General features: G+C 39.2%; 1 protein-coding gene across 4 annotated transcripts; it reads left to right on the top strand.

Moving 5' to 3' along the window:
- The first annotated feature begins 1,115 nt into the window (after window positions 1-1,115).
- mcoln2 (mucolipin TRP cation channel 2) lies at window positions 1,116-11,127 on the top strand. Of its 4 annotated transcripts, none has more exons than XM_062450798.1 (14): window positions 1,116-1,266; window positions 1,859-2,009; window positions 2,159-2,332; window positions 2,700-2,853; window positions 3,086-3,164; window positions 3,261-3,357; window positions 3,455-3,554; window positions 3,731-3,843; window positions 4,115-4,264; window positions 4,728-4,829; window positions 5,027-5,149; window positions 6,284-6,490; window positions 6,715-6,787; window positions 10,667-11,127. In XM_062450798.1, the coding sequence occupies exons 1-14, from the start codon at window positions 1,223-1,225 to the stop codon at window positions 10,717-10,719; spliced, it is 1,620 nt and encodes a 539-aa protein (XP_062306782.1). In that variant the 5' UTR covers window positions 1,116-1,222; the 3' UTR covers window positions 10,720-11,127. The 4 variants fall into 4 exon arrangements, with proteins under 4 accessions (XP_062306782.1, XP_062306781.1, XP_062306783.1 ...); XM_062450797.1 differs by having other exon boundaries at window positions 6,715-6,845; XM_062450800.1 differs by having other exon boundaries at window positions 1,177-1,262; window positions 6,715-6,845.
- Window positions 11,128-14,884: the final 3,757 nt, after the last annotated feature.

The raw sequence follows: 14,884 nt of genomic DNA, 5'->3' as shown, positions 1-14,884 counted from the left end.
TATAGTTCAGTGCAGCGTAATTGTTTTCTGTGATATTTAAATGACCATTTCAAAATCATACAAACTGTCATGATACATTATTTTAATAAAGGAATTTCTTTTAAACTATTATCTGCTGGTTTACATGCACTAACATGAGAATATGATACGTGTTTGCAGTGGACGTATTTAGCCCCCCCCCCCACCCCCCCCCCCACCCCCACCTGTTGAAATGAACGAATGACTCGAAAAAAGATTCGTTCATTTTGCTGAACGAGATTCAAAGAACCGAATCAGTAAAATGATCCGAACTTCCCATCAATATGTCCTGTATCCAGGGTTGCCCAACCAGTCAATCGCTGCGTGTATGGCGTGAAATTAGTGCCAGGAGAGCGAGCTCTGTAAAAACGATTTGTAACTTGCAAAAAAGATTTGTGTCTCTGTAGAAAATGATTCGTGTACTTGCAAAAAAAAAGTTTTGTGTCTCCGTAGAAGAAGGCAAGATTTGTGTACTTGCATAAAAGATTTGTAACTTGCAAAAAAGATTTGTGTACTTGTAAAAAAAAGGTTTTGTGTCTCCGTAGAAGAAAAAGATTTGTGTACTTGTAAAAAAAAGTTTTGTGTCTCCGTAGAAGAAACAGATTTGTGTACTTGTAAAAAAAGTTTTGTGTCTCCGTAGAAGAAAAAGATTCGTGTACTTGTAAAAAAAAGTTTTGTGTGAGTAGCCTATACACACCATCCCTCAAGTTGTCCAACGCGTGTTTAGCGGTTCCTCCACTATACATATAGCCTAACTTTCTCGGTCATCTTGCTCATGCAACTTCTATTCAGTTTGGATTAAATGTAGAGTTAACTTGACCCAAAACATTCTTAAATCTATTCCATTTTGCAAAAGGCCATTGTAGTGACAATTGTTGTCCTTACATCCATCAATGTACAAAGGTCATGAGTTTAAATAAAGTTAGAATTGTTCTAATTGGCTTCTTAGGGACCACATTGCCGCCAAATGACATAATGGCCATTTGTACTCTGCTACTGCATGTGCATGTGCTTTGGAAACATTGGGCCAGCCTGTAGCTTTGTGAGTATTGAATACTACTGATTGGCTATTGCAACTGAGTTGACTGACGACGAAAATAGGTATTCTACCATAACGTGTGATTCTTCACCGTGTTATGAAGAATCCTAACCATGATAGGCTAATTAATTATCTCATTCGATTAATCACAATTGACAGATCAAAATGGAAATGTTAGTTCGATATCTCGACAGGAGAGAGTCCAGTAGGTAAGTTTTTGAACTGTACCAATATTGACAATGTCAATATTTGCCACTGTTAAACTAAATAAAATGTTGTGCTCAGATACATTTGATTACAGTACACTTATTCGGGATACGAAGAAAATATAGCCCACACATGTTTCATGTAACTTTAGCCTGTTGTTCGTATTAAAACCAAACATCTGTTTTAAAGTTAATTTTAATAATATTGACAGGCAACCAAGTAAACCCTTCAAACAATCCATAAACTAAAGAGTTAGAAATAAAATAAAAGCATTTGTCGGTCAAAACACACAGAATGTAGCTATATCCTGTCAACACCAGTGCAAATGCGAGCGTGTTGAGCCAAGTTAGAAGTTAGAAACTAATGAAAAACATTTCTTACGGAATACAATTTCCTCACGCAAAGCCTTATTTCTCTATTAATGTCCGGTTTGGATCTAAATACTTGTCAGTAAAGAGTTTTTTTATTTTCTGTATTGATTAATTCTTTATACTAACGGCCATGAAATCTCATTTTTTTATGAGCACAAGTTGAACTTTCAGCTATATTCAAGTTCACAAGTGCCTTTGATTTGTGCTTTGTTTGCTGTTTCAGTTCCATAACCCAAAGTGTCATTAAAGAGGAGGTGCTGAGGGATGACCTGAAATACTATTTTATGAGCCCCTGTGAAAAGTACAGGGCCCGAGGACAGGTCCCATGGAAACTGGGGGTGCAGATACTCAAAATTGTCATGATCACCACACAGGTAGTGTACATAATGACAATAAAATTATGTCTTGAGTATCTTCAAGACAAATAATGAACTGGCATACTGTAACTTGTGTTCTATCGACGATATGTTTTACCCAAATTAGTTGACAAATAATGTTTTTTGTATTTGTTTATGACCAATAGCTGATTCTGTTTGGCCTCAACAACCAGCTGGTGGTTTCCTATAAGGAGGAAAATGTAATGGCATTTAAGAACCTGTTTCTAAAAGGCTACAGTGGTGTGGATGAGGATGACTATAGTGTGGCTGTTTACACCCAACAAGATGTCTACGACAGGCTCTTTTATGTACTGGATCAGGCAAGTCTCCCTTCTTCTTTATATCTCGCCTTGCTTTCTTGATCAGTCAAAGGCATTCTGAAGTCATTCTAGAGCAATTACTTCATTCTAGAGCAATGACTATGTCACGGTGGTACTATTTCATTTTACTGTTGAGTTTGACTGTACTGCACTGACTGATATTGATCTAGCTGCACTGCAGTTGAAAAACAAAATAAAGCATGTAAATCTATTTGTATTTAAAATCTTACAACAATATACAACTAAACATACATAGCTTGTTTGCAGAAGTTCCTTTTGCACAAGACTGACTGTCAATAAAATTGAACAAAATAGGCTGAACGTGAATTCTAGAAACTGGGTTTTTATGGAGGCTGTATCCATGCAGTACGACCACCTGGGTCACCTTTCTGTGGGGCCTATCAGCTATGCTGAGGATAATGGGAAGCCGGTGCCACTGATCATGTGTAAGGAGTACTACAAGAGAGGGAGTGTCAAGCCTTCTGACGAGGCCTACGACATAGAGGCCCAGTTGGAAACAGGTTCTGTCACCTTTGTGGTCGTCATGGTCAATTTTGAGCTATTGTTTGGCGTTGTCCTTTATTAGAAATTGTAAAAGTAGTAAACAAGTGAATTGGTACATAGAGAATCGAATAGAGCAAACAACGTACTTACATTAGGACTAAGTGAAAAGACTGTATTAAATGATGTAGTATATTAAGCAGTTTTTACATTTGTATTTGTCTTTCCTAAAGTTTGATTAAACCCTTTTAGTTTGTATGTCAAAAGATCCAGCCTCTGTGCATGGATGGAGAACTGAAAATTCTTCATTTTTTGATTTGGAATTTTATAGGTTTGTAACCCTTATAAAAAAATTAAGACATTTTAATGAAAAGTATTTATTTGGCCTTGAAGTTGGTAATTTGTAATTCTATTCTATTCTATTCAGGCTAGTAGACATCAAGATAACTTTCCAACTAAAAGGAATCAACCTCCAAACAGTGCGCTCGCATGAGTTACCTGACTGTTACACATTCTTTGTCACTGTAAGGGTCCCTGTTTAGTGTAAACATCTTCCATGCCACGTACATAGGATAATGATTAATTATATCTGAATAAAACTTTATTCCACTCACTTTATAGATTACATTTGACAATCAGTGTCACAGTGGAAAGGTGAAAATCTTCCTCGAGATCGATGCACTGAGTAGCCCATGCAAAAATTGGAAGATATCTGGGACTGGTAAATCCTTGTTTTTCCACTGTAAACAAAGGACACTGCAGACTGTTAACTGTTAACATTATTATGTCCCACATCACATATCTTGTTAGTAGATTAGACTTCTGGTAACTGGGGTGTGTTTATCTGTTTCTGCCCAGAAGAGACTTCTGTAATTTGGATGGGTTTATCTGTTTCAGCCCAGAAGAACACACACTATCTACTGTTTTTTGACGGTTTTGTCATCCTGGTGTGTTTGACCTCAGCAGTGCTGTGCACTCGCTCCATCGTTTTGGCAGTTCGGTTACTTCAGGTGCGTCTTTGTATCTTCAATTTAGTCTTTGTCTTTCTCTCTATGAGTGTTTGAATCACAACAAATGACACAAATAGTGTCTGCTTTTCAACAGTGTTTCCTTGCATCTATTGAATAATTTTTATGTCACTTTTATTCATGCTTTATACTCTAGCTTCGCAGTTTTATGATAACTTAATCAAACTGATGATGCATGCAGTGGTAGTTAAGACTTGACCTAACTTGGCTTGTTAATTCACTTCCCTTTTGCTGTTTTGCTCCTCGTTTATAGCGATTTTCAAGATTCTTCTATGACAATTATAAACGCAACGTGTGCAAATCAGACAAAAAGGAGTTCTTAAATGGTTGGTATGTTTTGGTTATCGTCAGTGACACCCTGACCATAGTAGGATCCATATTGAAGATGGAAATACAAGCAAAGGTACATTCTCAGCCTTAAAGTTCATGTTTATTCATTTGAATTAATATTCACAAACCTTTTGACAACCGCTTGAAAAGTGAATTGTAAAATGTTTATCATTATACTGTAACCCAATAATGGTTAATAAAAAAAAACTTGAATGAAGAGGATAAGAAATCAAATTGTCTGTTGCCTAGACACCTAGAGTCAATGTCCGTGGACTTTGGAGTAACATGGCTGAATGTAGACATTGTAAAAACCCAGAGCTATTTACTTTAACCCAAGTGTGACTTTGTAGTCAAGCTTTTATAACCCCCGCACTAAGCTTATACTTTAAGCTGACATATGGAGAATAGAAGTCCCGTCTTTGTACACAGTATTGTTTGTGGGGCTGTGATACTATCAGTTGCTGTATTTATACAGTCTGTTTTGAATGTGTCTGACTCTCTCCTCTCATCTATCTTTTTATATATCTCTTATTTAGAGTCTGACCAGCTATGATGTGTGCAGTATCTTCTTGGGAACGTCTACATTATTGGTGTGGGTGGGGGTCATCAGATACCTTGGATACTTTCAGAAATACAATGTATGTTTGTATAGAGACTGGGTAGTATCAATACTCCCCTTATTTAATCAGCTGTCATACGGTGTCACATACGATTCTACACACACAAACTGTGTCAGTCCCAAGTTCTGGAAAGAATACCACAACACACACACAATAACCGTCCCTTTTTTCCCTTCCAGTCTGTTAGATTTTTGCACTCTGTTTGTGTGTCCCAGGTTCTCATCCTGACCATGAAAGCTGCCTTCCCCAAGGTTCTACGCTTCTGCTGCTGTGCTGGAATGATCTATCTTGGCTATACTTTCTGTGGCTGGATAGTACTTGGGCCCTACCATGAAAAGGTACAAATCCTTGTATGATAATATTAGTCAGTACTATATAGTCTAGTGCAGTATTTATTAGTATAGTAAAGTGTCATGTAGATTGATGATAATTAAAATGCCAGCAATTAGTTAGATTTAAATTTATTTAGATAGATTTCAAATGTTGATATGTTTTGTAACCACAAGGCAGCAGTGTTTATTCATTTTTAAGAGGTTTATGTTCTAGTTCTAGTTAAAGCAACCTGCTATGCCCAACAGAATAAATAATAGCAACAAGTGTTTAGCCATAATTGTCATGTAAGATAAATTAATTACGGAAGTAAAGTTTAACTGAATATACATGTAACTCGTTTTTCTGATGTGGGCCAATGCCAACAAACAACTGAAAGTAGACATCTACAAAAGCAAAAATCCAGTTTGTTGAATAAGGTGCAGATGATTTCAAAAGTATATAGAAAAAATGTTTCGTGTACAAAGACACTCATGTTTATGAACCATAAATGCATTGCAAACGTGGACACAATCAAAATGCAAACACATTCATCACACATTTTACAGCAATGTGCTCTTGTTAGATTGAAATCAGTAAAGCCAATATTATATATGACACCTGTGAATAGCAGAGTGGCATATCCCATTGGAGTCTGTCACCGCAGTGTAAATAAAGTGGGTTCAGTTCAGTGTCTATCAGACAACTGAAAGTGAAGACGTGGTCATGGGCGTCCCTTCAATGTCAGCAATTCCAGTTTGTGTGTTTACTGTGGAAGGTAAACAGCGGATGTGAGAAGGCTGCCAGGCCACACGTCCTCCTGTCCTCTTACCCAGAATCCATATGGTCTGAGTGGGCTGTGTTTAGATCGTATCTTGTTCTCTGTTTGCGGAGTTTGCTCCTCTGTATGTTTTCTACCATGTCTCATGACTGCTTTCTTTCTTTTCTCTGTCTCTATCGTTCACGGATCTTTGATCTTCCCTTGGTCTCTTTCTGTCCCATTTTTCTTTGTCTTTGGTCTGTCTTTCTTCCTTTTGTGTCTTTCTATTATCTGTATTTTTCATGGCCAACAGGGACCAATTCCCCCCCCCCCCTGTTTTCTGTGTTTTAATATCTCTCTTTCACCCTCCCCCTTTTTATTCCTCACCATATCCCTCTTTCAGTTTGAGGGCCTAAGTCGTGTGGCAGAGTGCCTGTTCTCCCTGGTGAACGGAGACGACATGTTCACCACCTTCGCCCAGCTAAAGGACAGGAACACGCTGGTGTGGGTCTTTAGCCGTGTCTACCTCTACTCGTTCATCTCCCTCTTCATCTATATGGTGCTGTCACTCTTCATTGCTATCATCACAGATGCATACGAGACCATCAAGGTATTGACGCCAGAACCGAGATTATGCTTGAATCCATTATGATCCCAAGGCCTTGTAAAACATACAATTCCAGAGACAGAATTCTGACAGAAAACTGATGAGCCCTTATTAGAGATCAAATAACTGAGCACAATTCTCCTCAAATGTAACTAATAAGGGGTTCATTAATGACAACATTCTCTACAGAGCCACACTTATGAATGGCCTTTTGTTTTTTCAAACAGAACTACCAGAAGAATGGCTTTCCCTTAACTGACCTTCAGAAGTTCCTGAAAGAAGACAAAGACTTTCCTCCTGGTGAGGACACAGAGACCGACTCACAGATGAGATACTCATCTCCCTGCTGCTGTAGACGGTAAAGTGTTACTGTACTTCCATCATGTTAAGGTATTGGTCTGTAGACATGACAGGCTATAAAGAATGCTCTTAATTTAGGTAGATGTGCTGCACAAATATTATTGTATAATATTGTATAATAAATATCTTTTTCTGCTCACAACATCACATCTCAGTCCTTTCTGCAAGTTTGTATGTGCAACAATGAGAAACTTTGTTTTGTTTCATTGCCATGGCCAAATTTATGAGTTCTTTAGATACATGTCTTTTGTACCCATTCCATTTCCAAGCCAATCTCTGTCATCAGTGGCGATGCAGAGTTTCCTTTTCTGTGCCGAGGTTAAGCCTGGCCCTCTGTGGTTTCAGCAATGAAATTAGTGGTGGGAAAAATGCAGACACACCCAGCGATGTGCTGATTACAGAGAGACTGGCTCAGGCTGGGAAGAGGCTTCTCCCTATGGCCGCCACAGATAAACAACTCGGGGTTGGCGTTGAGACTGAGTCAAATCAACCAGTTTTCTTTTGCATAGTCCCATCTCTCCCCCGAATGTTTTGGGTCCACTTGAGTTCGAGCCCATGGCCCCTTTTTTTTTTTACGAAACACTTATCCAATGCCATGACTGTCCTGCGGGGATGCAAAGGTTTAATCACATGTTTGGATTTTTCTATTTACTGATTTGAATCAGTGAGATAAATCTATAATGGCACATTTTATAATGCTTAGATTAAATCTCCATGATTGGTGGTTGACTTGATGTGCTCAGGTTTCCTTATGAGAAATTATAAGATTTTTTAGAAAGCAGTTGTGAGGGTTCTTTTATTATGCTCCTTTTTTGTTCGTCCTCTTTCTTTTGGTTTTGTTTTGCTTCAAGTTCTGTTTTTTCACTGTCTAGTATTAAGTTTCTATGTTCCGTGTTGTTCTGGCTGTCATTTCGTTGTATTGATTTCACCAGTCGATCTACGTTCATACCCTCACCTATGGTCACGAACTGTGGGTAGTGACCGAAAGAACGAGATCGCAAATACAAGCGTTTTCTCCGCAGGGTGTCCGGGCTCTCCCTTAGAGATAGGGTGAGAAGCTCGGTCATCCGGGAGGGGCTCAGAGTAGAACCGGTGCTCCTCCGTGTCGAGAGGGGCCAGTTGAGGTGGCTTGGGCATCGGATAAGGATGCCTCCTGGACGCCTCCCTGGTGAGGTGTTCTGGGCACGTCCCACTGGGAAGAGGCCCCGGGGAAGACCCAGGACACGCTGGAGGGACTATGTCTCTCGGCTGGCCTGGGAACGCCTCGGGGTCCCTCAGGAAGAGTTGGTGGAAGTGGCCGGGAAGAGGGAAGTCTGGGCCTCCCTGCTTAGGTTGCTGCCCCCGCGACCCGACCCCCGGAAAAGCGGCAGATGATGGATGGATGGATGATTTCACTAGTTAGCGTTCCTAAATCAGGCCTTTCGTTTGTTTCATTGTGAAGTATTGTTTGTGTTAGCGCCGTACTGAGCATAAATATTTTGAATTGATTTATATAGTGTTATAGACCATTGCACTGTTTCTTTGACCTCGTATTGTGCCTAGCCCATTGGATTATTTCTGCCTTGTGGATTACCGACCTGTATGATTTTGCCTTGTCCTTTTTGTGGAATAAAACACAGCACCTTTTACTCTGCGTCTGGGTCCTCTTCCCTTTCTGGGATCTACCTGGGATTGTGACAGTAGTATTATACCACATCCTTTTTCATCACACTAATGACATTTTATTTAGTGAATCCAGTCTTTTTCATCATATTCTCCCATTGCTTTTTTCAACTGTTCCAAAGCCCTTTAAATGTTTCAACAGACCAGTGAGGTTGGTTTGAAATGTGCAAGTTTGCAAGTCAAATGTGGTCAACTTAGTGCTACAGCAACACAAGCTGATATAGATGGCAAATCTGATCAAATAGTATATAAATGTTTAGTTCTTTACTTGTACATTCTTGACTCTATTGACTTCCTTTGGTCTGTGAACCATCAGCATTATCCAACGCTTGATCCATGATCCAATCTTATTAGTTGTCCCTCCTCCATTCTAATACTACAAACACTGTCAATTTCAATGTGTCTCTGACAATCCAGGTGTGAACCATTATCCGTTATTAACCATTATCAAGGGTCTGAGGTATCAAACCATCATTAAACCATTGCGTTACGGATAGTCGCTTTGTGGTACAGTAGGATCTGTAAGAATCTCTGGAGCAGTTGTTTTCCTATAACATTTTCCAGTTAAATATGGAGGGGCAAGAGCTGAGTGATCCATCGCTAAATTGAACCTCAGTAGCAGGTCTTGATGTTGGTTTGATGCAAGTTTGATAATGGTTGGGTAAGTTATCTGAGATCTGTTTTTGTCTATTCTGATGCACTTTACTGCATTAGTAATTCAACCCTCAGCTTGAGGTTCCTTTGTTTGCACATTTGTTTCTTTGCAAATTGCAGGCATCATTTTGGTGGTGGTATCAAATGAAGGACATTCCCCTGAGTGGGTTGTGCCTTCCTGCTCCATTCTCAAGTTAAAATTTTTAATTTAATCACATTCTCATTGGCTTCAAAAAGCACTCTAGCAAACTTCCTAACCACATTAACAAAATCAATACATTCAGAGCATTCTCTCATTTGAGTTATTTCACTCTTTAAACAAATATTTGCACTATAGGCCTTATGTAACGAAATCCAAATGTACCAACAGTGTTGTGTTGCTTAAGCAATATGGAGGCACAAGCTGGTAGTAAACTTAAGTTAGTTACCTCCAACTCCACATTCATAACTGCATTACTATGGCTATAGGCAACATATTAACTGTAAAAAGTGTAAAAAGTCAGTAATAGTATGAACTTAGTTAGCTACAGGATATCGTCATACTCTTTGATAAAGTGAGTTATTAGATAGTTAGCATGATAGAGAATGAAACGAATGAACGAAAAAAGTGCATTTAGGTCAGTTAACTAGTCTTTAATTTGCCATTACTGTATAAACCTAATGAAAAAACATGAAACATTGGTTCACTTTCAGTTTAGATCAAAGGAATTTTTTTTTTTTTACTTTCACTTTATCAGTGTATCCAATTGAGGATCTCTTTTGCAAGGAAGCCCTGCATACTCACTGTAAATAAGCTACTTGCAGTGCTTTACAAGATCATGCCTAGTTCCTCCCAGGAAGCTTGTTGAAAATAAACAGTGTTGAAGAAAAGGAGAAGAACTTTCCTGAAAAAGTGTATTGTAATGTTAGAATAGTTTGGTTTAGTTTCAGTTAACCTTAACCGTAAAAAAAACTAAAAGACAAGCGGGAAAAAAAAGTTCCCTCACAAAAGGTTTTGCGTTCCGTTGAAAATCTTTTCTCTTATCATTCTGAAAAGATTTAACCATTTACGTAAGCCTGTTGACAAATTCAGATAGACTCTAATGACTCAGACAGTGGTTGACAACCCTAGCCTACTAGCCGAGCAACGTACTGTAGATAGCTACCATGGTTTTGGTAACAATGCATTTGCTATCTGTCATAACCGGTAGGCCTATATTGACAAATTTGTTTTGACAAATCTGGTCTATTTTTCATAATCATGAGTGAGTTACAACTTCCTTATGTTAAAGTTAAAAATAAAGTTAGATGAGCTCTCCCATTAAGCAAAACATTTAGCAAACTAGCAGCCTTATCCCCTTTGATTGGTAGCGAGCAAACACAAAAAAAAAATCTCTTTAAATAAATAGCAATCTTGCAGATACTCAGGTCTGAATGAAACTAGCCCTTTGAGTCTACACAATATACATTATATTTCGCTATATGAAATTGCTATTAGATATATGTGTGGTTGTTTTATTTCAGAGTTCCAAGAGATGATGACATCACACTTATCAGCTGACAGCAAGCTCCCCTGACACTCCAGAAAATGCTGGGAGAAGAGGATTCAGAGAACAAGGAACAGGATCCTCTGCTAGTGACGAAAATACCCTGAAAAACATTGTTAAGCACATTATTTACATATAGGCCAATCTGTTGACTCTTTGCTAATATTTGCTGTATTTCTATCTTGAGTATTTCCAGGCTGACACCAGCAATGCATGGCTATTGATATTCATTCTAATCCACCCATGCAATGTTTCTGAAGTACAAAGGAAACGTAAAATGTGGAAAATATGTGTTGCTGGTTTAGACTTACACTGAATCTTTAATACACTGAATGGACCCCTTTATCTACAGATGTGTTATTGTTTGTATCTATGAATCAATACTCAACATTCAGTCTTGTTGTCATTGTTAATAGTAAACTGTGCGTGTTGAATACACATTTTATTCGTACAATGAGTCAATAACACAGTGCCAATATTGTTATATAATTTTATTGATTTATAATGTACACAATGCCGTGTTCAACACCTGTATCCTCCTTAGCCAGGATGTAGAAACAGGCAGGGAGCATGAGATAAGACAACGAGGGGACTTGGATAATATGCTACTGAGTGCTTAATTGGAGTGATTTCGTTATTTGGAGTGATTTCGAGTGGTCATGTTAAGCAAAATATCTGTGCTAAAGTTAATTTGAGATCAGTGAAGTTATTCTCCAGTAACAAATTAACTAAAAGCATAGTTCCAGTATTCCAGAGTCCAAGTTCAAGTCTTTTAATGTCAGATGCACAGAACAACACAAGGCCAGTCTGGGCACTGACATTCTTGGGACAAGACAACGCAAAGCAACCTGGTATAACATAACATATAAGTATTTAGTTTAACATAGATGACATCTATGATACGCTAAAATATAATCAGCCTCCTAAATATAAAAAATAATATACAAAATACAGTACAGCATGCTAAACCTCTAATACACATAATAACCTATAACCTTATAAACCTATACTAACGTAGAGACAAGTGCTTGTCCTTAATGCAAGGTGGCAATGGTGCTTTACTGTTGCATAATCTATTTGTGTGGGATGTCAAGGCTTTGTGGGGAGATAACCTTAGGGATATATCAGTAAAGACATAAGAAAATCCTTATTACACTTTACATTTAAAAATGTGTATTAATTTAGGCTTTAGCAGATACTTTTATCCAAATACAAATAGTGCAGATACAAAGTACAGCTGAAAAATCTCAGAAGTGCAGTTCTAACAGCAAAAAATCAGAATCAGAAAGGGTTTTAATCGCCATGAAAGTTTGCACAGACAAGGAATTTAAGGTAGGAATTGGCAGGAAGGTGCATACATTCAACATATAGGAGTAAATCTTAAATAAGTGGTGTATGTTTAAACAAGTCTAACTATACTATCCAAAAGGTGCAAAGTCTAATTAACTAATACTAACTAATACTAAGGGAACAGGTATGTAAAATAAATATAGAGTATAAAATAGCTATAATGTACAATATAAAAATACAAAAAGGGTGCTTCGTGCCCCTCTGCCCTCTGGCAAGAGGTTCCGCAGCATTCGGGCCAGAACAGCCAGATTCTGCAACAGCTTCTTTCCACAAGCTATCAGACTTCTGAATTCTAAATAACCCCTAATCACTACATCTCAATGCGTTACAGTGAGCTTCATGTGGATTGGTCTTATATGCCGCTGTTTGCAAGGGATTTTTGTATTTGTATTTATATGCTGTCTTTTTAATATGTGCAATACCCATATTTATTATGTTCAATATTTATATTTTATTTGGTATCTATCTGCCTTTATTTTTATTCATTCCGCACAGGAGTACTGTTTGTTTTTTTTATTTTTTATTTTTAGTTATAGCACTACTAGGTAGCCAGGTCCTAACCAGACTCTCGTACACTTCATTTGTACAGAGTCTGGGATTGCTCCATTGACAACCGTTAACTTCCTTGAAGGCAGGTACTCTGTTGAAGTTTAAAACCCAGAGCCACTCTGGATCTGCCATAACCATTAGACTCCTTCACCACAACACCATTAACTTTTGGATATTCGGCAGCGTTGCCACAACGGAATTAGCCTGGCTCTGCCCTCCTACGTACTTCCGCTCAATTTTGATTTTGCTTCTGTACTAGGTCTGGCCATGAGGTCAGTAAGTCAGATGTCTCCGGTTAATTTTCTACCGGCCAATCAGCGAACAGAGGGAGTGGCTGTCGTGCGCTAGCTTGTGTTGTAGTTCCGTAATGGCGGCGGAGAAAGATGCGAGCGAAGACATTCGGTCCGTTGTGGCACGCTGCCGAATATCCATAAGCTAAAGCCAGAGCAAGAACAAGTTTTGCTGACTTTTGTTGGTGGCCATGATGTTGTGGCCCTCCTCCCCACGGGGTTCGGGAACAGTTTGATTTTCCAGCTACGGCAGCTAGCTCTGTTACAGTAGTGGTGAAGGAATTGGTTAAGGCGAATGCTAGCGATTGGTTATGGCAGATTAGAGTGGCTCTGGGCAGATCCAATAGTTTTAAACTTCAACAGAGTACCCACCTACAAGGAAGTCAACGCTTGTCAATGGAGCGAGGCCAGACTCTCTGTACAAATGAAATGTACGAGAGTCTGGTTAGGACCAGGCTACAACGGAATGGCTTCGCTCGCATCTTTCTCCGCTGCCATTACTGAACTACAACTCAAACTAGTGCACAACATCAACATCATTGTTCTCAGCCACTCCGTCTGTTCGCTGATTGGACTGGTAAAAAGTTTATTAGAAAAATCTGAATATGCCGGAATCCCAGACCTACTATAGAAGCAAAATGAAAATTGAGCGGAAGTATGTAGGAGGGCAGAGCCAGGCTACTACTTAGGAGCCAGTAGAACAACATTTCGTTCTTATGTGCACTTAGCTGTACTGTTGAATAACAATACAAATGATCTATCTATCTAGTACAAATATGACATGCGTGCAAAAATGGCATGGGTGCAAAGATCAAAGGTGCATTTCTGACATCAAATCCAAAAGTTTTAGTTAACCAGCTATCTCCGAGAAGTAAACGATAGTGGGGTGTCGTTCGTGAACAATTTGTTCATTTTGAACGAATCTTTACAAGGACTCGGGAGTAACGAGTCCTCTCAAAGAGTGATTTGTTCCTTTTTCTCGTGGCCGCGCATCAGTACTGTTGCATGTTTCCTCTACTAATATAACCCTATGCAGGCAGTAGCCTACCGGTCCGGGGGGGCTAGAGACAAACCTTGCCTAGGGCGCCAAATGTGCTAGGACCGGCACTGTATGCAGGTCACGTGAGAAAGGATCCAAAGACTCTGGAGATGAACACATTTTTTACCCGAAGACACGGTTGGCTGGATGGATTGGAAACTTTTTCACGTAACCTGCATAGGCTCAGTACTGGTAGAGGAAACTGAAATCAAGAGAAACCACGACTGTGTATTTGGATCCGAGTCTTTGGATAATTTTTCACATGATCTGAATGCTCTATAGCCTGGTCCTAACCAGACTCTCGTACATTTCATTTGTACAGAGAGTCTGGCCTCGCTCCATTGACAAGCGTTGACTTCCTTGTAGGCAGGTACTCTGTTGAAGTTTAAAACTATTGGATCTGCCCAGAGCCACTCTGATCTGCCATAACCAATCCCTAGCGTTCGCCTTAGCCAATGCCTTCACCACTACTGTAACGGAGCTAGCTGCCATAGCTGGAAAATCAAACTGTTCCCGAACCCCGTGGGGAGGAGGGCCACAACATCATGGCCACCAACAAAACTCAGCAAGGATTGTTCTTGCTCCGGCTTTAACTTATGGATATTCGGCAGCGTTGCCACAACCGACCGAATAGCTTCGCTTGCATCTTTCTTCGCAGCCATTACTGAACTACAACTCAAACTAGTGCATGACATCAACGTCATCGTTCTCAGCCACTCCCTCTGTTCGCTGATTGGACCTACATTTTTTTTTCTTCTGAAAACCGACTAATACACCGAAATCCCAGACCTAGTACAGAAGCAAATTGAAAATTGAGCGGAAGTACGTAGGAGGGCAGAGCCAGGCTAAATGCTCTAGGCTCCGAAAAGAAAATCGAAAGGATTTGTTTTCATCATTCACTTTTGTGTGACTGCTAGGTTTAGCAGTAAGACGTAAATGATAGATTGTTCTTTGATTACAGGTTACA

The sequence above is a fragment of the Osmerus eperlanus genome, chromosome 24 (genome assembly GCF_963692335.1).
Source record: "Osmerus eperlanus chromosome 24, fOsmEpe2.1, whole genome shotgun sequence".
NCBI lineage: Eukaryota > Metazoa > Chordata > Actinopteri > Osmeriformes > Osmeridae > Osmerus > Osmerus eperlanus.
Note: the sequence above shows the minus strand (reverse complement) of the source record. Positions and strands in the feature narration are given on the sequence as shown.